This window comes from Anomaloglossus baeobatrachus, chromosome 1 (genome assembly GCF_048569485.1).
Source record: "Anomaloglossus baeobatrachus isolate aAnoBae1 chromosome 1, aAnoBae1.hap1, whole genome shotgun sequence".
In the NCBI taxonomy this organism is placed as follows: Eukaryota; Metazoa; Chordata; class Amphibia; order Anura; family Aromobatidae; genus Anomaloglossus; species Anomaloglossus baeobatrachus.
This window is the reverse complement of record NC_134353.1, coordinates 507,577,689-507,602,840: the sequence shown is the minus strand read 5'-3', so window position 1 is coordinate 507,602,840 and position 25,152 is coordinate 507,577,689. Positions and strand designations below refer to the sequence as shown.

Here is a 25,152-nt window from a genome sequence, read left to right as displayed (position 1 = left end):
ACAAATTCTATATGAGGGTATTCACTTCCTTGATCAAGGCTATCACATGTCTGTCCCGTTCCAACGTGTTCACTTCATAACTTCCTTTGTCAAAAGGACTTAAGGACGCTATCAGATCGAAAATTGAAGATACCATACCCGAAAACCCGGAGCCCCCCACTAAACAGGTTCTCCTCATTGCTAAGTCCATTCAGAAGAAATCTGCCTCCACCAATTCTACGTCTAATACTACGCCGCTTATGTATAATGCTCCAGTTAACCAAGACCAACAGACCCAACTCCAGATGTACCCTCCTCTTCAAGTATACTCACCTCAACAACCATATCCAGGCAGGCCCCAGCAACGCCACCCACCCAGGAATCTTAAAGATACTATGTGTTTCAGATGCGGCAACTATGGACAGGTCAGAAGAAACTGCAGGACTCGTATGCAGGAAGCACTCCCCACCGGAAACAGTGGTCACCCGCAGAACAACTACAGCAACCATTCACAACAAATATCCCGTCCATAGGAAATTGGCAAGCCTGTGTCAAATGCTTTTACAAATATTACTGTCACCAATACTCCCTCTAAATCAGGCCCCATATCGACAGTATCTCCTGATGTTAATGGGCAAACCTTGCCTTTCCTGGTCAACACAGGTGCAGCCAGATCAGTTACACGCCTCCAGAACTTAGACCTATCTTGCTCCTACAGAAACTTAGAGCTTCAATTGTAATGATATGATCCTAAGTCACCCTGTCACTATGCTTGTCCCACATGATCTCAAAGGTATTCTCGAACAAAGTCATCAGAAGAACATCTCCTCACAAATGCATACAAGACTCCAGTGAGCCTTGCTCAAGCCCTCCAACGTTACGCTGCAGCACTAAACTACTCTCAATCCACCGACTCTGCTTCCTCTTTCAAGGGGGGATTACTTTGGACATTGACTATGAAGACCAAGACACCCAGGAACATAATTGCTTTGAACTTATGCGATATGAGTGCTCCCATCTGCCCACAGCTACAGACACTATTGACAGATGCTGATCTGACTTTCTTTACGGACGACTCAGGCTACGCGGATGAGACAGGATGGTTTCACACAAGTTACTCTGTTGTGGCGCCTCCAGATATCATTATTGCGGAACCGTTGCCTCCACACAAGTCAGCACAAGAGGCCAAACTGACGGCTCTCTCTAAGGCCTGCAAACTGGCGGAAGGAAAAACGCCCAATATCTACACGGACTCCAGATATCTATGCAGACTCCAGATACCCGTCTCTGTGGGCACTACGAGGCTACAAAACAGCCAGTGGAGCACCCATAAAGAACGCTGAAGCTGTTGAAGCATTGATTACAGCTCTCAAACTACCAACGGCCACTGCAGTCATAAAAACTAAAGCACACTGGAAACTAAACTCAGAAGAAGCTAAAGGGAATCAACTAGCAGAACAAACAGCCAAACAAGCAGCCATTTGTGACATTCAAGAGGAAGCAGGAGTCTATGTCATGACAAGACAGCAAAAGAAAGATGAACAGAACAAAGAAGATGTCTGAGAAATACACCAATTCAAGATATTCCAAGACAAGGCTTTACCTGAAGAAAAAACTCAATGGAAAGAGAAAGGTGCTGAGCAAGACACAGACGAGATTTGGAGAAAAGGGAAAAAAGTCTGTTTACCAGGGAGCCTGTAACATGCAATATCACAGTGGGCTCATGGGATCACCCACAAGGAAGAAACCAAATATATCCAGGGATCTCTTTAATGATTAACCAACTTGTACAGGACTGTCAGATCTGTCAGACGTGTAATGCGGGAGGATCAGTGAAGACACTAGCTAAATATCTGGGCAAACCACTACACCCATTCCAAAGGATCCAAATTGATCATATACAGTTATTCAAGGCCGGGAAAAATTAGTATGTACTGGTGATAACAGATATGTTCTCAGCAGGGCCTGAGGCCTACCCCGTCTCCAACATGACAGCCAAAACGATTATCAAGAGATTGGTTACAGAAGTAGTCTGCCGCTTTGGAATCCCAGAGGTTATGGAGAGCGATCAAGGCCCTGCCTTTACAGAAGATGTGACCAGAGAGCTCTGGCCCCTAGTGGAAACAGACTTAGGTCTTCACACACCCTACCAACCCCAGAGGAGTGGCAAAGTTAAAAGACTCAATGGGACCCTGAAGAATAAAATCCGAAAAGCCAGTCAGGTACTGTCCCTTCCCTGGCCTGGGACATTGCCCATAGCCCTGCACCCTGTACTAGTCACCCCACACCAACCTACAGGGCTAACTCCCTATGAGATTCTGTTTGGGGGCCTCCAGGGCTAGGACTGTCTACTCTGGCCACGGTTATTATGCCAGTTCATATAGTCTCTGAGAGAGGAGGAACCTCACAATCTACGGATATATATATATATATATATATATATATATATATATATATATATATAAATATGTGTGTATATATGTATGTGTGTATATATACACACACATACATATATACACACATATATATATACATACATATAAACACATTATATATATATATATACACATACATATATACACATTATATATATATATATATACACATACATATATACACATTATATATATGTATGTGTGTATATATATATATATATATATATATATATATATATATATATATACACACATATACATATATACACATACATATATACACACATATTTATATATAAAAAAATATTATATATATATATATATATATTTTTTTTTTTATATATAAATATGTGTATATATGTATATATATACACACATACATATATACACACATATATATATATATATACATATAAACACATTATATATATATATATATATACACATACATATATACACATTATATATACATATATACACATTATATATATGTATGTGTATATATGTATGTGTATATATGTATGTGTATATATGTATATGTATATATATATGTATATATATATATATATATATATATATATATATATATGCATGTATATATATATATATATATATATATAATGTGTATATATGTGTATATATATATATAATGTGTATATATGTATGTATATATATATGTATATATATATATGTGTGTATATATGTATGTGTATATATATATATATAATATATATATATATATATATATATATATATATATATATATATATATATATATATATATATATATATACATACATATATACACATATATATATATACACACTGTGAGGTAGCGACCACCAATGTTGTGGATGGTCGCAGTGGAGAAGGATCCCCCTGTGATATTGAACTGAAGGTGTGACTGTGGGACTTGTAGTTCCACAGAACTTGGGTTGTAATTAAGGGTTAGGTTCCCTTTAAACTGTGACCAGTGTGATGGACAGAGCTGGAGAATCACATACCTCCACCTGTGGGTGTATCCGGTTGGGTTTTAAGAGACTGTTAGTTTTAGAAACAGGGGGAAGCCTGAGAGTGCTGCACATGGAGGATGTGTGCTGGAAATCTCAGTCTGTGTGAAGACTGAAGAGAGACTCCTGGAAATCAGTCCCGGTGATGACTGGGGAAAAATACTGCAGCCTGGCTGGAGAGGGCTGGAGGCTGCAGAAGCAACCACAGTGACTTGTGTTCGCTGGCTGGAGCCAGAGTGTGGAGAATCCACTGTGGACACTTAATTGGACTGGAAGCCCACGGTATGTGGATGTTATATTTTCCTTTAAGCCAGGAGAGGCTTCATTGTGTTTTGGAAGGGCAGTTTATGTTGGTTATTAATAAACTGCTGCATTTTTGAGAGAGACTGTGTTGCCTGTGTATGCCTAAGCTACCCTGCACCGCTGCAAGCGAGTAAAACCCCAGGGTTGCGGTAAGCAACGTTCACATATGGTGGAGAATGCGGGCAGCAATCCAGGCAGCACGTCTAGCAACTGCAGAGGTGTTGTTCCTGTGGATCAGCTGGGTCCACGAAGGATGTTTTTTTTTTTTTCCTGGTGTCTACACACTGCAAGGAAGTGTTGCCTGTGGATTGGCGGGTCCACGAAAACAATTTTCGAAGCTGTCTGCAGTGGATCGGCGGGTCCACGAAAATCGTGTTGGCGCACTCAAGCAGCTGGCGGTGGATCGGTGGGTCCACGAACAGGGACAGCGTACTCCAGCTGCTGGCGGTGAATCTGCGGGTCTGCGGGGTTCCGTGCTGCAGTGGCGAGAGACCAGTGACTGGAGGTTCCAGGCCAACCCAGAATTGCGGGGCCCTGTTTGGTGAGCAGTGATACACCACAGGCTGGAGATCCTGGTTGTACGGGCGGTACAACCTGGAAAGGTTAGTGGTTCTCTAACCCCCCCCTCTTTAGACCACCGGGTATTACCCATTGGAGCGCCCCTCCTGTTTGTTTTTTCTTGTTTCAGCATGGAGGGTGTGAAAATGGATGCTATGGAGGAGCTGTACCAGTTCCTTGTGCGTGGACAGCAGGAGCCGTCAGTGCGCACTGATGTGGCAGCAGTGGACCAGTTGATGAACTCCCTTCTGGGGCCAATACGAACACAGGGTGCCCAGCGAGATAAAGGGGAACTGTGTGAATTCGGGTCTAAAGACACTGCAAGGAAGCCACAGAAACCCCAAAAGGGGGCGGCGTCCCGGAAAGGGGCGGTTACCCAAACGGGGACAGAGGCCCGGAAAGGGGTGGTTACCCAAAAGGGGGCGGGGTCCCAGAAAACGGTGGTGACACAAAAAGGGGCGGAGCATCCCAAATCCGAAGGTGTAGTGGCACCAATGGACAGTAGGCAAGGACAATGGTGTTCATGCTATTCGTGTCCGGTCTGCGGTACAGACTGCCTGGCTGACGAGAAGTCACGTCTGTGTTCTGTGGAAGTTGATGGCAAATGTGTGACTGGGCTGGTAGACTCGGTGAGCTTAGTGTCCCTGGTGAGGGCCACGCTCGATACCTACCCGATTCTTGGAAGGATGGAAGCCCGCTGCAGACATGGGAACATTGGAGAGTATCCACGGTCCCAAGTGGTCGTTGAGACGGATGGGGTGTTTGGATCCGTTAATGTTGGGGTAGTGCCTGACTTACCGCATCCCATTATAATAGGCCGGGACTTTAATTTTTTTGAGGACTTGTGGTCGATGGCAGAAATGGCCAGCTGCTTGTGTAAAAGCCGGAAAGGCTCAAAGGAAGCCCTATCACAGCGGGAGGCTGAAAGTGTTCCTAGTAGTATGATATTGTGTAATAAGGGGAAGACCGTTAAAAATGGGAGAGCGCCAGACAGGGGGTTCAACACTTGGTTAAGTGGGGGCTTGTTAGTCCAGGACACCAGGGGGAGTGACACTGACTCTAGTAACCTGACGACTGAGTACAGTGAGGTACAGACAGTTGAGAAAGATAAAATCTCCTCTCGACGCCGAAGACGTAATAAGCGCCGAGGGGTAGTGCAATGTATATCGTCTGAGTGGGGAGAGAAGGTTGAGGAAGGCACGTTGACAGTAGCAACCGCTAATGTAGAGTCAGACAGTGAAATCCTGAAAAAGAAAGAGTCAGAAACTGAACAGACACACTGTAACGACAGAAATCAGCAGGGTGAAAGTGCAAAAAAGGAGCCGACCAAAACAGTATTGGTGATGTCCCCTATGATTTCCTGGTGTAAAGCTGATGGTCTGTTGAGTGAAAACACTATAGGAGAAGAAATCCTGGAGGCTGTTGGTGGAGGAAAAATCCACAAAGGTCATGGTGAGCAGACCAGTGATCCACCCAGTGCTGGGGTGAATAATAGTGCAAACGGCACAAAAGCTGTTGTAGACCCTAGAGAATCTGAGGTTGAAGGTATGGAGTGCAAGAAAGCCTCTGAAGTTGCAGAGAATCAAGAGGAAATTGAGGGAGATGCTGCAGAGTCCCAAGAGATGGCTGAAGCTGCAGAAATTGAGAGAACCCTTAAAGTAGGGAAATCTAGCCCAGAAGTCCCATCAGCAGCTGAGAGCTTAACTGAACTTACTGGTAAGACCAAGATGGAGGCCATAAAGATGGACATGGTACAGAAGATTGAGAATCTTGAGGCCAAAGATGAGGAAAAATTCAAAGGCTCTGAGGCTATGGAAAAACCTGAGGAGAATGCAACGCCAAAGGTGGAGCCTGTGATAAGAAAAGAGGATGGATATGGAAGACCCAAGGAACGGTCCGATGGCCTTACAGGTAAAGAAATTCGGCCAGTCTTTACGTGCATGGTAGAAGTGGTATATGTATGTGTGTATATATATATATATATATATATATATATATATAGTGTGTATATATGTATGTGTATATATATCTATGTGTGTATATATGTATGTGTGTGTGTATATATATATATATATATATATATATATATATATGTGTATATATGTATGTGTATATATATCTATATATATAATTGCCTTATTCTGTCTGTCTGTCTGTCTACCTATCTGTCTGTCTGTCTGTCTTTCTGTCTTGCTCCAAAATTGTGTCCTTACGGTGACACAAAGCAGATTGGCCGCTGGCCTCGCCATGACCCCGCCCCCCCGCACGGATTGGTCGCTCGCCCTGGCTCCCCCCCCACACGGATTGGCCGGCCGCTCGCACAGGCTCCGCCCCCCACACGGATTGGCCTCTCGCCCCGGCACCCTGCACGTATTGGCAACTCGGCCACGCCCCGCCCCCCTCACGCAATGCACGCTCGCTCTGACCCCGCCCCCCGCACGCATCCCCCGAACTGACAAGGAGACACGACTCCCAGGTGAGTACTGTACCCCCGGGAGCCCACACCAGCATACGCCGCCGACCCAGCCGACACAAACCCTCGCATTGCTGGGGTTTGCCGCCGTATGCTGGTGTGGGCTCCCGTGCGAGTGGGGGACGTGATGCGCTGGTAACCATGGTAGCATAGTTACCAGCGCATCAAGGTCCTGCAGCGGCGGAAAATACACACACGCACACACATAACAACAGACACACACACACACACACACATATACACACACACACATCAGATCACACTCACTCTCACACACACCTCACACACACACATCAGATCTCATCCACATACTCACAGCATCCGGAGATATCGCTTGCTTCTCGGCCGCGATACTGTGCTGTGAGCTTCCAGAACCTGCCGGAGGATCACATGGCCAGAAGCATGTGGTATCTCCGGATGTTGTGAGTGTGAGCGCGTATGTGCAATATTGTCAATGTGTGTGTGAGTGTATGCGATCGGGTGTGTGTGAGTGTATGCGATCGGGTGTGTGTGAGTGTATGCGATCGGGTGTGTGTGAGTGTATGCGATCGGGTGTGTGTAAGTGTATGCGATCGGGTGTGTGTGAGTGTATGCGATCGGGTGGGTGTGAGTGTATGCGATCGGGTGGGTGTGAGTGTATGCGATCGGGTGGGTGTGTGTGTGTGTGTGTGAGTGTATGCGATCGGATCTGTGAGTGTCGGCAGAGGAGCACGGCGTGCTGGAGGAGGCTGGGAGGAGAGAGGCTGATCCTGGGGAAGGCTGGAAGGGGGAGGCTGATGCTGGGGGAGGCTGATGTTGGGGGAGGCTGGGAGGGTGTAGGCTGATGCTGGGGGAAGCTGATGCTGGGGGAGGCTGGGAGGAGAGAGGCTGATGCTGGGGGAGGCTGATGCTGGGGGTGGCTGGGATGAGAGAGGCTGATGCTGGGGGAGGCTGATGTTGGGGGAGGCTGGGAGGGTGTAGGCTGATGCTGGGTGAGGCTGATGCTGGGGGAGGCTGGGAGGAGAGAGGCTGATGCTGGGGGAGGCTGATGCTGGGGGTGGCTGGGATGAGAGAGGCTGATGCTGGGGGAGGCTGATGCTGGGGGAGGCTGGAAGGAGAGAGGCTGATGCTGGGGGAGGCTGATGCTGGGGGAGGCTGGGAGGGGGAGGCTGATGCTGGGGGAGGCTGGGAGGAGAGAGGCTGATGCTGGGGGAGGCTGATGCTGGGGGAGGCTGGAAGGAGAGAGGCTGATGCTGGGGGAGGCTGGGAGGGGGAGGCTGATGCTGGAGGAGGCTGGGAGGAGAGAGGCTGATGCTGGGGGAGGCTGGGAGGAGAGAGGCTGATGCTGTGGGAGGCTTTTGAGGCAGAGGCTGATGCTGGGGGAGGCTGGGAGGCAGAGGCTGATGCTGGGGGAGGCTGGGAGGCGGAGGCTGATGCTGAGGGAGGCTGATGCTGGGGGAGGCTGGAAGGAGAGAGGCTGATGCTGGGGGAGGCTGATGCTGGGGGAGGCTGGGAGGGGGAGGCTGATGCTGGGGGAGGTTGGGAGGAGGGAGGCTGGGAGGAGAGAGGCTGATGCTGGGGGAGGCTGATGCTGGGGTAGGCTGGAAGGAGAGAGGCTGATGCTGGGGGAGGCTGATGCTGGGGGAGGCTGGAAGGAGAGAGGCTGATGCTGGGGGAGGCTGATGCTGAGGGAGGCTGGGAGGTGGAGGCTGATGCTGGGGAAGGCTGGGAAGAGGGAGGCTGGGAGGAGAGAGGCTGATCCTGGGGAAGGCTGGGAGGAGGGAGGCTGGGAGGAGAGAGGCTGATGCTGGGGGAGGCTGGAAGGAGAGAGGCTGATGCTGGGGGAGGCTGATGCTGGGGAGGCTGATGCTGGGGGAGGCTGGGAGGAGAGAGGCTGATGCTGGGGGAGGCTGGGAGGAGGGAGGCTGGGAGGGGGGAGGCTGAGAGAAGAGAGGCTGATGCTGGGGGAGGCTGAGGCTGGGAGGAAAGAGGCTGATGCTGGGGATAGAGAGGCTGATGCTGGGAGGAGAGAGGCTGATGCTGGGAGGAGAGAGGCTGATGCTGGGAGGAGAGAGGCTGATGCTGGGAGGAGAGAGGCTGATGCTTCGGGCAGAGAGGCTGATGCTGGGGGCAGAGAGGCTGATGCTGGTGCAGCATGGGGGATGGAGCACGATGGGGAGTGCGCAGCATGGGGGATGGAGCACGTTTGGGAGTGCGCAGCATGGCGGATGGACCACGTTTGGGAGTGCGCAGCAAGGCGGATGGAGCATGTTTGGGAGTGCGCAGCATGGCGGATGGAGCACGTTTGGGAGTGCGCAGCATGGCGGATGGAGCACGTTTGGGAGTGCGCAGCATGGCGGATGGAGCACGATGGGGGGTGCGCAGCATGGGGGATGGAGCACGATGGGAGGTGCATACCTCCCCCCAACACACACACACAACACACCACACACACACTGGGAACCACAAACACCGCCGTACACAGACACCCACACACACAGACAACGCTGCACAAACACACAACACCCAACACACAAACACCGCGGCATACATAAATATACGCACATACCACGCAACACACACACATTGCACAAAACATACCTCCCCCAAAACACACCACACCCACACAAACCGTGCAACACACACACACACAACGCTACAGACACACAGCGCTCCACAAACAACGCAACACACGCAACACACATACAACACCGCTCTCACCCCCCGCCACACCCAGACAACACCCAGAACATGTACAGCGCCCTACACAAACACTTGGTAACTACACACAACAACATCTATATATATAACAAAAATCATACATTAACCACACAATACGTAAATTCTAGAATACCCGATGCGTAGAGGCCACCTTCTAGTATATATATATATATATGTGTATATATGTATGTGTATATATATATATATATATATATATATATATATAATTGCCTTATTCTGTCTGTCTGTCTGTCATGCTCCGAAATTGTGTCCTTACGGTGACACAAAGCTGATTGGCCGCTGGGCTCGCCATGGCCCCGCCCCCCCACACGGATTGGCCTCTCGCCCCGGCTCTCTGCAGGCCCCGCCCCCTCACGCAATGCACGCTCGCTCTGGCCCAACTGACACGGAGCTCCGATTCCCAGGTGAGTACACACACACACATCAGATCACACTCACTCTCACACACACCTCACACATCACAACATCCTGGGATATCGCTTGCTTCTACACTGGCTCCGTCAGGATCCCAGCAGCGCCAGACATAACCTTGCGATGCTGGGATCTTGACGGAGGCCGTGAAAGCTGGTAACCATTATACACATCGGGTAACTAAGGTCCCTTAGTTACCCGATGTGTATCATAGTTACCAGTGTACACCGGCTCCCACTCACTCTCATACACACCTCACACACACATCACATCGCATCCACACATCAAGGTCCTGCAGCGGCGGAAAATACACACACGCACACACATAACAGCAAACACATACACACACACAAATCAGATCACACTCACTCTCACACACACATCACATCGCATCCACATACTCACAACATCCTGGGATATCGCTTGCTTCTCGGCGGCGATACTGTGCTGTGAGCTTCCAGGACCTGCCGGAGGATCACATGGCCAGAAGCATGTGGTATCTCCGGATGTTGTGAGTATGAGCGCGTATGTGCAATATCGTCAGTGTGTGTGTGTGAGTGTATGCGATCGGGTGTGTGTGAGTGTATGCGATCGGGTGTGTGTGAGTGTATGCGATCGGGTGTGTGTGGGTGTGTGTGAGTGTATGCGATCGGATCTGTGAGTGTCGGCAGAGGAGCATGGCGTGCTGGAGGAGGCTGGGAGGAGAGAGGCTGATGCTGGGGGAGGCTGATGCTGGGGAGGCTGATGCTGGGGGAGGCTGGGAGGAGAGAGGCTGATGCTGGGGGAGGCTGGGAGGAGGGAGGCTGGGAGGGGGGAGGCTGAGAGAAGAGAGGCTGATGCTGGGGGAGGCTGAGGCTGGGAGGAGAGAGGCTGATGCTGGGGACAGAGAGGCTGATGCTGGGAGGAGAGAGGCTGATGCTGGGAGGAGAGAGGCTGATGCTGGGAGGAGAGAGGCTGATGCTGGGAGGAGAGAGGCTGATGCTGCGGGCAGAGAGGCTGATGCTGGGGGCAGAGAGGCTGATGCTGGTGCAGCATGGGGGATGGAGCACGATGGGGGGTGCGCAGCATGGGGGATGGAGCACGATGGGGAGTGCGCAGCATGGGGGATGGAGCACGTTTGGGAGTGCGCAGCATGGCGGATGGAGCACGTTTGGGAGTGCGCAGCAAGGCGGATGGAGCATGTTTGGGAGTGCGCAGCATGGCGGATGGAGCACGTTTGGGAGTGCGCAGCATGGCGGATGGAGCACGTTTGGGAGTGCGCAGCATGGCGGATGGAGCACGATGGGGGGTGCGCAGCATGGGGGATGGAGCACGATGGGAGGTGCACACCTCCCCCCAACACACACACACAACACACCACACACACACTGGGAACCACAAACACCGCCGTACACAGACACCCATACACACAGACAACGCTGCACACACACACAACACCCAACACACAAACACCGCGGCATACATAAATATACGCACATACCACGCAACACACACACATTGCACAAAACATACCTCCCCCAAAACACACCACACCCACACAAACCGTGCAAGACACACACACACAACGCTACAGACACACAGCGCTCCACAAACAATGCAACACACGCAACACACATACAACACCGCTCTCACCCCCCGCCACACCCAGACAACACCCAGAACATGTACAGCGCCCTACACAAACACTTGGTAACTACACACAACAACATCTATATATATAACAAAAATCATACATTAACCACACAATACGTAAATTCTAGAATACCCGATGCGTAGAGGCCACCTTCTAGTATATATATATATATATATATATATGTGTATATATGTATGTATATATATATATATATATATATATATATATATATATATATATAATATTGCCTTATTCTGTCTGTCTGTCATGCTCCGAAATTGTGTCCTTACGGTGACACAAAGCTGATTGGCCGCTGGGCTCGCCATGGCCCCGCCCCCCCACACGGATTGGCCTCTCGCCCCGGCTCTCTGCAGGCCCCGCCCCCCTCGCGCAATGCACGCTCGCTCTGGCCCAACTGACACGGAGCTCCGATTCCCAGGTGAGTACACACACACACATCAGATCACACTCACTCTCACACACACCTCACACATCACAACATCCTGGGATATCGCTTGCTTCTACACCGGCTCCGTCAGGATCCCAGCAGCGCCAGACATAACCTTGCGATGCTGGGATCTTGACGGAGGCCGTGAAAGCTGGTAACCATTATACACATCGGGTAACTAAGGTCCCTTAGTTACCCGATGTGTATCATAGTTACCAGTGTACACCGGCTCCCACTCACTCTCATACACACCTCACACACACATCACATCGCATCCACACATCAAGGTCCTGCAGCGGCGGAAAATACACACACGCACACACATAACAGCAAACACATACACACACACAAATCAGATCACACTCACTCTCACACACACATCACATCGCATCCACATACTCACAACATCCTGGGATATCGCTTGCTTCTCGGCGGCGATACTGTGCTGTGAGCTTCCAGGACCTGCCGGAGGATCACATGGCCAGAAGCATGTGGTATCTCCGGATGTTGTGAGTATGAGCGCGTATGTGCAATATCGTCAGTGTGTGTGTGTGTGTGAGTGTATGCGATCGGGTGTGTGTGAGTGTATGCGATCGGGTGTGTGTGAGTGTATGCGATCGGGTGTGTGTGGGTGTGTGTGAGTGTATGCGATCGGATCTGTGAGTGTCGGCAGAGGAGCATGGCGTGCTGGAGGAGGCTGGGAGGAGAGAGGCTGATCCTGGGGAAGGCTGGGATGGGGAGGCTGATGCTGGAGACGGAGAGGCTGATGCTGGAGACAGAGAGGCTGATGCTGGAGACAGAGAGGCTGATGCTGGAGACAGAGAGGCTGATGCTGGGGACAGAGAGGCTGATGCTGGGGACAGAGAGGCTGATGCTGGGGACAGAGAGGCTGATGCTGCGGGTAGAGAGGCTGATGCTGGCGCAGCATGGCAGATGGAGCACGTTTGGGAGTGCGCAGCATGGCGGATGGAGCACATTTGGGAGTGCGCAGCATGGCGGATGGAGCACGTTTGGGAGTGCGCAGCATGGCGGATGGAGCACGTTTGGGACTGCGCAGCATGGCGGATGGAGCACGTTTGGGAGTGCGCAGCATGGCGGATGGAGCACGTTTGGGAATGCGCAGCATGGCGGATGGAGCACGTTTGGGAGGGCGCAGCATGGGGGATGCAGCACGATGGGGAGTGCGGAGTATGGCGGATGGAGCACGTTTGGGAGTGCGCAGCATGGCGGATGGACCACGTTTGGGAGTGTGCAGCATGGCGGATGGAGCACGTTTGGGAGTGCGCAGCATGGGAGATGGAGCACGATGGGGAGTGCGCAGGATGGGAGATGGAGCACGATGGGGAGTGCGCAGCATGGGGGATGGAGCACGATGGGGAGTGCGCAGCATGGCGGATGTAGCACGTTTGGGAGTGCGCAGCATGGCGAATGGGGCACGTTTGGGAGTGCGCAGCATGGCGAATGGAGCACGTTTGGGACTGCGCAGGATGGGAGATGGAGCACGATGGGGGGTGCGCAGCATAGGGGATGGAGCACGTTTGGGAGTGCGCAGCATGGCGGATGGAGCACGTTTGCAAATCCTTTGGAGGCAATCACTGCCTTAAGTCTGGAACCCATGGACATCACCAAACGCTGGGTTTCCTCCTTCTTAATGCTTTGCCAGGCCTTTACAGCCGCAGCCTTCAGGTCTTGCTTGTTTGTGGGTCTTTCCGTCTTAAGTCTGGATTTGAGCAAGTGAAATGCATGCTCAATTGGGTTAAGATCTGGTGATTGACTTGGCCATTGCAGAATGTTCCACTTTTTTGCACTCATGAACTCCTGGGTAGCTTTGGCTGTTTGCTTGGGGTCATTGTCCATCTGTACTATGAAGCGCCGTCCGATCAACTTTGCGGCATTTAGCTGAATCTGGGCTGAAAGTATATCCCGGTACACTTCAGAATTCATCCGGCTACTCTTGTCTGCTGTTATGTCATCAATAAACACAAGTGACCCAGTGCCATTGAAAGCCATGCATGCCTATGCCATCACGTTGCCTCCACCATGTTTTACAGAGGATGTGGTGTGCCTTGGATTATGTGCCGTTCCCTTTCTTCTCCAAACTTTTTTCTTCCCATCATTCTGGTACAGGTTGATCTTTGTCTCATCTGTCCATAGAATACTTTTCCAGAACTCAGCTGGCTTCATGAGGTGTTTTTCAGCAAATTTAACTCTGGCCTGTCTATTTTTGGAATTGATGAATGGTTTGCATCTAGATGTGAACCCTTTGTATTTACTTTCATGCAGTCTTCTCTTTACTGTTGACTTAGAGACAGATACACCTACTTCACTGAGAGTGTTCTGGACTTCAGTTGATGTTGTGAACGGGTTCTTCTTCACCAAAGAAAGTATGCGGCGATCATCCACCACTGTTGTCATCCGTGGACGCCCAGGCCTTTTTGAGTTCCCAAGCTCACCAGTCAATTCCTTTTTTCTCAGAATGTACCCGACTGTTGATTTTGCTACTCCAAGCATGTCTGCTATCTCTCTGATGGATTTTTTCTTTTTTTTTCAGCCTCAGGATGTTCTGCTTCACCTCAATTGAGAGTTCCTTAGACCGCATGTTGTCTGGTCACAGCAACAGCTTCCAAATGCAAAACCACACACCTGTAATCAACCCCAGACCTTTTAACTACTTCATTGATTACAGGTTAACGAGGGAGACACCTTCAGAGTTAATTGCAGCCCTTAGAGTCCCTTGTCAAATTACTTTTGGTCCCTTGAAAAAGAGGAGGCTATGCATTACAGAGCTATGATTCTATATATATATATATATATATATATATATATATATATATAAATAATGTGTATGTAAGCAGAAGGGAAGTTTAGACCCCATGTTAATATTGATTCTATAGGAAAATAATGACAGTACAGGGAATTAACAAGGATAGATTTAGGGAGTCACATAGAAAGGTATTTTAGGGGGGGACTATGAGAATACAAAATATTTCTCTATATGTTTTTCTACTGTGAGAGTAGAATATATATCTATATTTCTATATGTTTTTTTATCTAACCACTATATACCTTTCTTTAACCAAGTTTTCTTTTCTATATTAGGAGCAAGATGGAGTTTTAAAGTCTGTAGCTGATGTCGGATATATATTTCAGTCTGTTTTCTGGTTACTGCAATTTATCAGGAAAGCAAGTATGTGTACTGTATACCAAGGTCATCAGCTGAAGACTGATACAAAGCAACAGAATGCAGATGTGATAAGAAAGACTGGCTATCTGCGCAAGTCTAAATTCAAGGCTGAGACATGCGTGCCAAACACATTGCCAGAGAGGGAGTCAAAAAATAGGAGGCGCTGAGAGGAATTTCCAAAATAGATAAACGTCACAGACTTTTTGGATTTTTAATATAGCCAATGGCATACATAGGAATTTTACTAAAAGATTAACCCATTCCTGTTCTCTATAAAAAGATTGTAAAAAAAAAAAAAAAAAACCACTGCTGCTGTGCACCTACCCTCACTGAGAAAGGGTTAAACCAGATATTTGTTTGGTCTAAATTCCTTTGCCGGAACTCAGTAACTATTAATCACAGATTTTATCAAACATTCACTATTAATAAGAAGGTGATTTCCGAAACTATTGAATTTCTCCTTGACACTACAAGAGTCTATATTACTGTAAGGGGGCATGGGAATATTATTACTAAACACAGCGTAAATACTAGAGGGCTGTATTATTCTGAAAACGCATAGAGTATTACTGTAAGAAGGCAATGGGGGTATCATTACTATACCTTGGCACTAAAAGGGGAACTCACTATACAAATGCACATACAAGAGAACTATTAGTACAGAGTCACACTGGCGTATGACTCGCACGAGTGCAATGCGAGAAAATCTCGCATTGCACTCAGCCCCTTGTAAGACAATACATCAGCTCAGATCTTCAATTTTTTCCTCAGCCCTAATTGAACTAAGAAAAAATTGCAGCATGCTGCAATTGTCTTCGATTCTCTCATCATTCGCACCCATATAAGTCTATGAGTGCGAATGAAACATTGGACTGCACTTGGATGTCAAGCAAGTGCAGTGCGATATGCGCACAGGCTGACAATGGAGGAGATGGAGAGATGAATCCCTCCTGCTCTGCAGCTGTGATTCAATCTCTGGATCGGATCATAGTTGCATGACACTCGGCTCACGCTTGCAGCAGAGTGGGAGCCGAGGGTCATTAGGATATTGCATCTGATGCTCTCTTTTGGCATATGTTTAGTGCAAGAACTCCATTCCTATATATGAGTGTTAAGTTGCTAGGTTTGTGAGCTGTTAATAAAGATAGAAAAAAAAAAGGACAGGTCACAGGAAGAGCATGTGACTGTAATCTGTATTATAGTGATGGGCAGTTCGGCTCTTTTTGGTGATCCGATTCCCATGACTCCGCTCACCAAAAAGAGCCGGCTCATTCGGATCGTTCTCGGCTTCTTATTAAATATGTGTTCACTCCAGGTAAACACATATTTAAGATTATAGTGACGCTGCTGAAACCACGCCCACCCTCGGCTAAACCCCGCCCACTTACAAAGGGCCAATTAGATTGCGGAGTGGGCGGGGTTTAAGCAGCGAAAAGAGCCGTTTAGTGATTTTAGTGGCTCACTTTGGTGATCCGGCTCCTGTCAGTCACTGCAGGGAGCCGGATCTTTGTGTTGGATCGTTCACGACCGACACATCACTACTGTATTCTTCCTTCCTGTGTCCTATATGAGAGGATACTTGCTGCAGGAGATCCAGACAGAGACACATTGAAATTATTATTTGCTGATTTATTAAGCTTACTATATTTGTTCCTGAATGTTCCTGAACAAAACAATTGTTACCGTGTTGCAAGCTTGGAGAGTATCGTTGATAATCCGCTGCGAACACTCTCGAATCAGATACCATATGCTAGTGTGTCTGTGCCCGTACTATGTAAAGGCAAACAGGAGCACACTCTGTGGAGGTACAGAAGGGACTTAATTACTACATGTGGCACAAAAAAGGCCCATTTTTGAATAAAGACAAAGAGGGGTGCTATTACTGCATGGAGCACAAAAGATGGTACTATTACTGTGCAAGGCATAGTGAGGACATTATTACTGTCTAGGACACTATCGATTGTATTATGTGGATTTTGTAGAGATGGGGAAGTAAGGCTATGTGAGCATGTGTGCGATCTGCACTGCACACAAAAGGTCCGCTTCAGAGCGCAGCTGAAAAGCTCCGTTCTGAAGCGCCTGGTGCCTGCAGAATTTGTGCGCTCTGCATGTTGCCTCTCCCAATAGACAGCATGCAAAGCGCACGAAAGAAGTGACATGTCACTTCTTAGAATGCACGCTTCGGGTAGCAGCCGAATCGCTGCGTTCTAATACGCCACGTGCGCACGTCTCATGCACAATCTTCATAGATTGTGCTGGGGGCGCAGGACGCATGCAGTTACGCTGCGGTGCAGAACACAGCGTAACTGCATGCAATACGCACACGTGCGCACATAGCCTAAGGAAGGCACTGGAAAAGCAATGTACCAAATATGTCTGTGTATTACATTCTTCAGAGACGAGTCATAGATGGAAGAAGTGGTAATGGTAGTATGGATCAAATGGAAAAGGTAAAGTGAGCAACTATACCTAGAGAGATGTCACTGGTGAGTATATTATGCGCATATAATGTCTGGACAGTACTGGTGTTTATAACGTTTACCAGTCCTTGTATAGTGGTAGAATTAATTTTATTAAGCAGTGTGTGTTAAAGGGTTGTTTTAACCCTTTAGTGATGGAGCCAATTTCAACCTTAATGACCAGGCTAAATTTTAGAAATCTGACCACTGTCACTTTATGATGTAATAACTCTGGAGCGTTTCATGGTAGTGGTAAATTTAGGATGATATTTTTTGGCGCTTATTTGTGAAAAAAAATCAAATGTGGCAAAAATTTAGGAAATTTCGCAATTTTCAAACTTTGAATTTTTAAACAAGGGTTATGCCACACATGTCTACTTTACATCACCATCATTTTTTAAATATTTTTTTTTATAGAAAATAAGAAGATTAAACGTTTAATCAGCAAATTCTCAATTTTCCAAAACATTTAGAAAACCATTTTTTAGGAACCATATCACATTTGAAGAGCCTTTGAGAGGCCTAGGTGACAGAAAATACGCAAAAGTGACACCATTCTAAAAACTGCACCCCTCACCCTACTCAAAACCACATCCAAGAAGTTTATTAACACTTCAGGTGTTTCACAGGAACTAATGCAAAGAAGAGTGAAATTATTTACATTTTAGCTGAAAATGTTGCATTAGCCCCAATTTATTCACTTTTACAAGAACAGCAGAAACCCCCCATAAGTGACCCCATATTGGAAACTAGACCCCTGAAGGATTTGACCTAGGGGTATAGTGAGCATTTTGATTCCACAGGTAGGTCACATAATTTGATAACATTATTGGTATGTATCTGCTATTCCAGCAGGGAACACTTGTGTGAGTAAATCGTAATTTTTTAAGTCGCTTCCTCATGTTTTGACTAACAACGTTTATTAGGTAGCCCACAGATAGACTGTTCTGGTCATCACATAATCACACTTTGTAACATGAAGTTACCATCTTTTGAGCACTGGATGTTGCCAGTTAAGTATGTCTCCAACATTGTTATTTCATGGAAAATTCTTAAAACAAACATGTCAAGAAAACTGACAGATTTCTTGAATTTATTACTTTTTAACTGTTCTAATGGAGCCTTTAACTAAGAGTACACTCAGATGAGTGTATAACACAGCCAAGTGCAATCCGATGCTTTATCGGATAACACTTGCTCCAGTGTTATACTATGAGGCAGTGCATATCTGCAATTTTTTTCTCATACCGATTCAGTTTTCTGTCTTGGATGGTGTGCACCCATTCAAATCAATGGGTGTGTGCAAAACATAGGACTGCACTCGGACATCATCTAAGTGCAGTCTGATATATGCCGAGACCGAGTAGGGAGAAGATAGAGAGATTCATTTTTCTATCTTCTTCGCACCTGTGCTCCGATTTTCACATGCAAGGGAATCAGATCCCAGTAAACTGGCTTGCGTTCACAGCGGAGTTTGAGCCGAATCTCATTAGCAGATTGCATCTAATACTCTCACATGACAGAATCATCATATGCTAAATGCCAGTGTGGCGTTAGAATCGGGCCACCTTCTAGTTTTATTTATATATATATAGATAGATAGATAGATAGATAGATATAGTATGTTCAGTACTTTTGTGATAACCAGGAGTCAAGAACTGTCAAAGCATGTTCAAAGTAGGAATGGATAAGAAAGTGGCTGTACTGATGTTTATCTTGCATAAAACAGTTCATCTAATCATTTGTCATATCAGCTACAGTACATTACTCAAATTCAGTAGTTTTTACCTGTCACTGCTAAACTGTGATGCAATGTACGTACCTCTTTTATACTTGGAGGAATAACGTGGAATTCTTCCAGGAACATATTTGGCTTCAGGTTTTCCTTTATTGATGAGTCCATTCTGCAAAACAAATTGCAATGGCATGATAATACATACAAGTATAATGTTTCTTGTATACTAAATAGCTCTCATTCCCACTATATAATAAAGATATTGTGATTTTTAGGTGATTCTATTCCTCACAAGGGCTGCTATTATTATAGAAGATAAAAGGCATGTTTCCACTATTACCCAAAACCAGATAAACCAGTTCAATGACTTTAATCTTTTAGAGTGTTTAACATGTCACAGTTATACTCTAAAAACCCCTTTATACACTGCAACATCGCTAGCGATATCGCTGTAACGTCACCAGTTTTGTGACATAATAACGACCTCCACAGCGACATTGCAGTGTGTGACATGCATCACGACTTGGCCCCCACTGGGAGGTCACTGATCGCTACAAGTCGTTCCGGACCATTCTTTGGTCCTTTGTTTCATGCTGCGCAGCATGTATTGGTGTGTTTGACACCGTTACAATGACATCGTTAGCGACCCAGCCCATAGGCGTGCTAGCGTTCCCTTTCCAGCGAGGTCGTTCTGCAGGTCCAAATCGCTGCTGCATCGTTGGCCAGATCTGCCTGTTTGACAGCTCACCACCGACTGTTAGAGACTTTCCAGCAATCCAGGTCAGGTCGAGATCGCTGGTGGGATCGCTAGAAAGTCTCAGTGTGCAAAGGGGCCTTAAGTTTCACCACGGTGGCTCAGTTGTTAGAACTATAGCCTTACAGTGTTGGGGTTCTTGGTTCATATCTCACCAAGTACAACATCTACAAGGAGTGTGTATTTTTCCCCATGTCTGTGTGGGTTTCTTCTGGGTACTCCGGTTTCCTATAACACTCTAAAGACATACTGGTAGGGAATTTATATTGTGAGCCCCAATGGGAACAGTGATGATGATGTCTGTGTAATGAATGACGATATACAAAGAAGTAAAAGAAGTCAAATTTATACTTTAGGCCCCCTTCACACGTCAGTGATTCTGGTACGTATGTGCTTTTTTTTGTACGTACCAGAATCACTGACATACGCAGACCCATTATAATCAATGGGTCTGCTCACACATCAGTGATTTTTCACTGAACGTGTTTCCGTGCAGCGTACACCCGTGGCCATGTTTCTGCATGGAGACAAGTCAGTTTTTTCCTGGCATCACTGATGACCCACGGACAACACTATGGTGTGATCTGTGTGTGATCCGTGAAACACGTACCAGAAAATCACGGACATATTAAATATTAAATATTTTCAACTTACCTTGCCTGCGATTCACTCTGCAGCCTCCGCTCTAGGCAGCTCCTGCCTGACTCATGAATATTCATGAGAGCAGGAATAGCCGACCAGGAAGTAGCTGCTGAGAGCGGTGGGCGGACGCTGCAAAGCCGAGGAGTTCAGCACCTTGGACAGCAGTAGTGAAGGCAGGTGAGTAATGTCCATATGCAATCACGGATCACGGATTACACATGGACAACCCACGTGTGCCATGAATCACGGAACACGGAGGGACATGTGAGTGTTTTACACGTCAGTGAAGAACGTCAGTGTTTTTTACTGACATGTGAAACGGGCCTAAGGCTGTTCTCAATAATCTGTGAAACATGCACTGTACTTATGATACCTGGAGGAATTTGAACCGAGGGACCCGTAACTGCAAGGCTACAGTGCTAATCAACCATGCTGACCATGTTCGATTATAGGCTGAACTCATTGGACTGCTTTTATTAACCTCAAGAAGAAACTTTCACCAGTTATAGCTAATCACATCATGAAATAGCAACTGCAAAGAGTGGATAAAATGGTTTTATTTATTTAAATTTTTCACCTTCATTGTGCAGATATGAGCTAGTAAAGTTTATGGGTCCGATTCATCATTTGAAGTTTAAGTCACTTTTCCTTTCTTTAACTTGTGGTCTTTTTGTGTCAAATTCATCAAAATGGCATACAGTTCATAAACTTTGTGCAAAGTCAAAAATTATCTTTTTTTCAATCTTAAATCATGTTAGAGCAAAAAGTCGCAGGTTTTGAAATGTCACACAAATTGCACTAAAAATTCCTGGTCTACATAAGCTTGCCTGAGGGTGGAACTAGAGTACATTTGCAACAAATTTTGCTACGTATTGAAAAGTCGCAAATAATCGCATTTACTTTTTCCCTTGTGTGACATAGTCTAATCAAAAGCAGGAGGCATCATGCAAGGAAAAAAAAAGAAAGAAAAGTCCCCTAAAGAATGTGAGAACTGTGTTTTTCTGTGTGATAAGGAAAACACATGCAAATCCTTAAAGCTCTGCTCTACTCACTGATTTTACTGAAGAGTCGTACTATGATTACAAGCAGGAAAGGGGATAAGAACAGAGTTGTTTGTTATTACAAACATCTCTGCATTTGCAGCACTCATCTCACATCACTGAATTTATGGGAAGGGGAAGTAGAGAAGAACTGACAATGCTGTGAGATGAGAGCTGCAGATGAAGAGGAGTTGTAATGAGAAGTTAGATCTATGAGATGTGGGTAGGAGAACAGTGTTGCGTGTTGTTAGATGTTTTTCCATATCACACAAAGAAAGCCAGTTCTGAAATTTTCTGAGGAGCATTCCCCCCCCTCCTCAATAACGCCTCCTTCTTTAGATTGGTCAATGTCCCACATAATAATCTCTGCTAAACCCCCTTGGCTCAAGAGTAAAATACCATATACATTAAACTAATAAAATTAACTAACAGATATTTAAAAAAATTAAAAAAAATGTTTTATTGAGCTCTGCAGCCAGTATTCCAAGATGTGACTAGATAAGCATGATAAAACTGGTAAAGGGTCCTCTTGAAAATTACATAAGGGCAGAAAACTCTGCAGAGGCAAGTTGTATATGAAAGGGATCATTGTAAAGGTCAAGAGTAAATGGAAAATAAAAGAAAGAGAGCGAGTTCTGAGCAGACATCACCTCTAAGTTACTGATTGTAAATGTTAATTCTGCCTTTAGTCACTGTGGTGTCTTCATGGTTGTCCAGTCCACTGTTTTTTTATTTTTCTGGATAGCTTATAAAATGAATCACAGACAGCTAACGTTTTTTACGGCCACATTGTAAACTTATAATAAATCATTAAGATTTTTACTGCCCATAGCTCTGATATAGAGACGTTAGCTTCATTTACCATGAACTGTGAAATGAGAACAATTACAATCTTAATAATAATCGGTACAAGTTTCTCCAGTTTCGCAAAGATCATGGACACATCACATTTGTTTTGTAAGGAAAGGATAAAAAAGTGAGGCAGTTTCACGGACTGCTTGTGAAACAACAACTCTCACCATATTCTTAGCATTTTGGGGGTTAAACCGAGACTAGTATTTTCACATGGTCAAATATTATATGGCAGGTCTCTTATGTCACACACACACACACACACACACACACACACACTTTATCCATTGTCTCTTGTTGCATAGATTGTCCTCCCTTTATCTTTTATACAGTGCTGTCCCTTATAATAAATAATATTCTCCATTTGCTATATATGTTCTATATATTAATTTTGTGGTATAAAAAATAACTCCATATTCACTGTGAGTCAAATAAGGTAGGTTGGATGCTGCATAAGTGGAAAACATACAACCAAAGAACAGCACGTCATGAGCACCGTTTTTTCTTTGAGCTGGAAGCAGAGACCGATTTCCCTCATTTGCCTACAAAAATAATTTGTCCCCGATCTACTGATAAGATATATTACAAAGTTTATCATTTTCCCATGTACTATTGATTTATGACTAAAAATAAAAACAATAGCTACTGTTTAATTTTTCAAGTAAATAATATGAGGCCATAAAGCATAACTACTTAGTTGAAGGAGAAAAAGATATACCAATGTACAGCACAGTAGAATCAGATGGAGATATAATTCTAATATAGAAATATTAATTTAAAGTATACATCTGACTAAAATCCATAAACTATTTTGTTTTGTCTCCATTTTTGTCCATCAGCGATAAACATACCTAAAAAGCATTTCGTCTGGAGGAGGAATTCTTTGCCAGTCCACAAGTGGATCTTGTACGGGAAAAGTTTTTAGTCTGCTCAGTAGTGATCTTAGCCTAGGCACATGCTGTCCAAATTGTGCGAGATAGTCCAAGAATACAGTTTCATTGGGGAGAAGATAGTCTGAAAATGACAAATATTTCAAAGTGATAATAAATGGTGACTTATTTTGCCAGTAAACTGTATTGTTTCAGTTATATGCAATGTATCTGTCACAAGGGTAACTGTATTTTCAAGTAACTTTTCAGAACAAGTTGTCCTGTGTGTGTACATGTGGTATAACACTATATTTGGCCATGTATAACTTGATAATCCTACATTATCACTAGTTTTCCCAAATGCATGATCTACCTCTTAATTAGCTATCCACTGGAACTATGGAGGGAAGAGACTAGCTACTATGAGCTCTACCACACACAGCACATCAAACAAAACAGGGATTTTTGTTTTTTATTCATTTTTAACAGAGGCAATCAACAGTAACATAGAATAAATTATTCAGCATTACTGAGCTGTCTGGATGTGAATTAACTCTGGGGTGACATAAAAGACTTGTTAGAAAGCTCAGCAAAATTTGTCTGTCTTCTTTTGCCTGTTTTCTCTTTTTGAAATCTTAGCAGTAACTTGTCATTTGAAGACCGAAGGCAAGCAGAGGGGCTGGGGAATTACAGACAGGGAGGAGAAGACCCAATGTACAGTTTGGCCCCTATGCACCAAAATTTAATTAGCAGAAAACTTCAAATGGGGAATAAAGAAGAACAACAAGCAGATTTCTTCACCAAAGGTATCATTACAGCACCATTACAACTTTACTAATACAGTGGAACCTTGGATTAAGAGTAACTTGGTTTGAGAGCGTTTTGCAAGACAAGCAAAAGCTTTTTACAAATTTGTAACTTGGTTTAAGAGCAATGCTTTGCAAGAAGAGCAAATACTCACTGTGCACACTTCCGGTTCTGTCCTTTCACCATGGTCTGACTCGCTCTGGAGGTATCTTTCTGTACATATGTACAGTATACTGTAAACAATGTGCCATTGCACAGTACTGTATATACTATATAGCATGTCTATCAATTTGCATTTGTGGATACAGTATTGTACTCTGCTAACCAGTACAGCACATTGCTTATACTGTACCTCTCGCACACCAACAATTCCATTGTAAACTAAAGTGCAGTTTAATTTGCTTCATATGTTTTTTTACTGTACTGCACAGCATTCTGTATTATTGTACTGTAATAATTTTATATGAATACAGGACATTATTTTGTATTACTGTAATAAGTTTATATAAATACAGGGTTGTGGAACAAATTGTCTGCGTTTCAATTATTTCCTTAGGAAAAATTCGCTTGGTTTAAGAGCACACTCCCGGAACCAATTATGCTCGTAATCCAAAGTTCCACTGTACTTTATACTCCAACTGAGATGTCATTGGTCTGCATTTACAAAGAGTGCTGTCAACAGCAAATCTTTATGATTTGTGTGCCCAAGTGCATTCAGCATGACAGTACATTCCTCAGACAACCATTAACAACCTCATTAATAGCATACCAAGGCATGTAAGTATGTGTGTTTTTACATATGGCACTCATACTCAATACTAACTAAATTGAGATGTTTT

The 25,152-nt window shown here is 45.5% G+C and overlaps 1 protein-coding gene across 1 annotated transcript in view; it reads right to left on the bottom strand.

Annotated features, from left to right (window-relative positions):
- SHOC1 (shortage in chiasmata 1) overlaps positions 1-25,152 on the bottom strand; it is a 525,180-nt gene that overhangs the window by 380,034 nt on the left and 119,994 nt on the right. Inside the window, exons 6-7 of the mRNA XM_075348066.1 lie at positions 23,489-23,651; positions 19,437-19,518 (exon numbers count right to left, since the gene is read on the bottom strand). Coding sequence (XP_075204181.1) covers positions 19,437-19,518; positions 23,489-23,651 — 245 coding nt within the window. The remainder of the gene's footprint in view (positions 1-19,436; positions 19,519-23,488; positions 23,652-25,152) is intronic.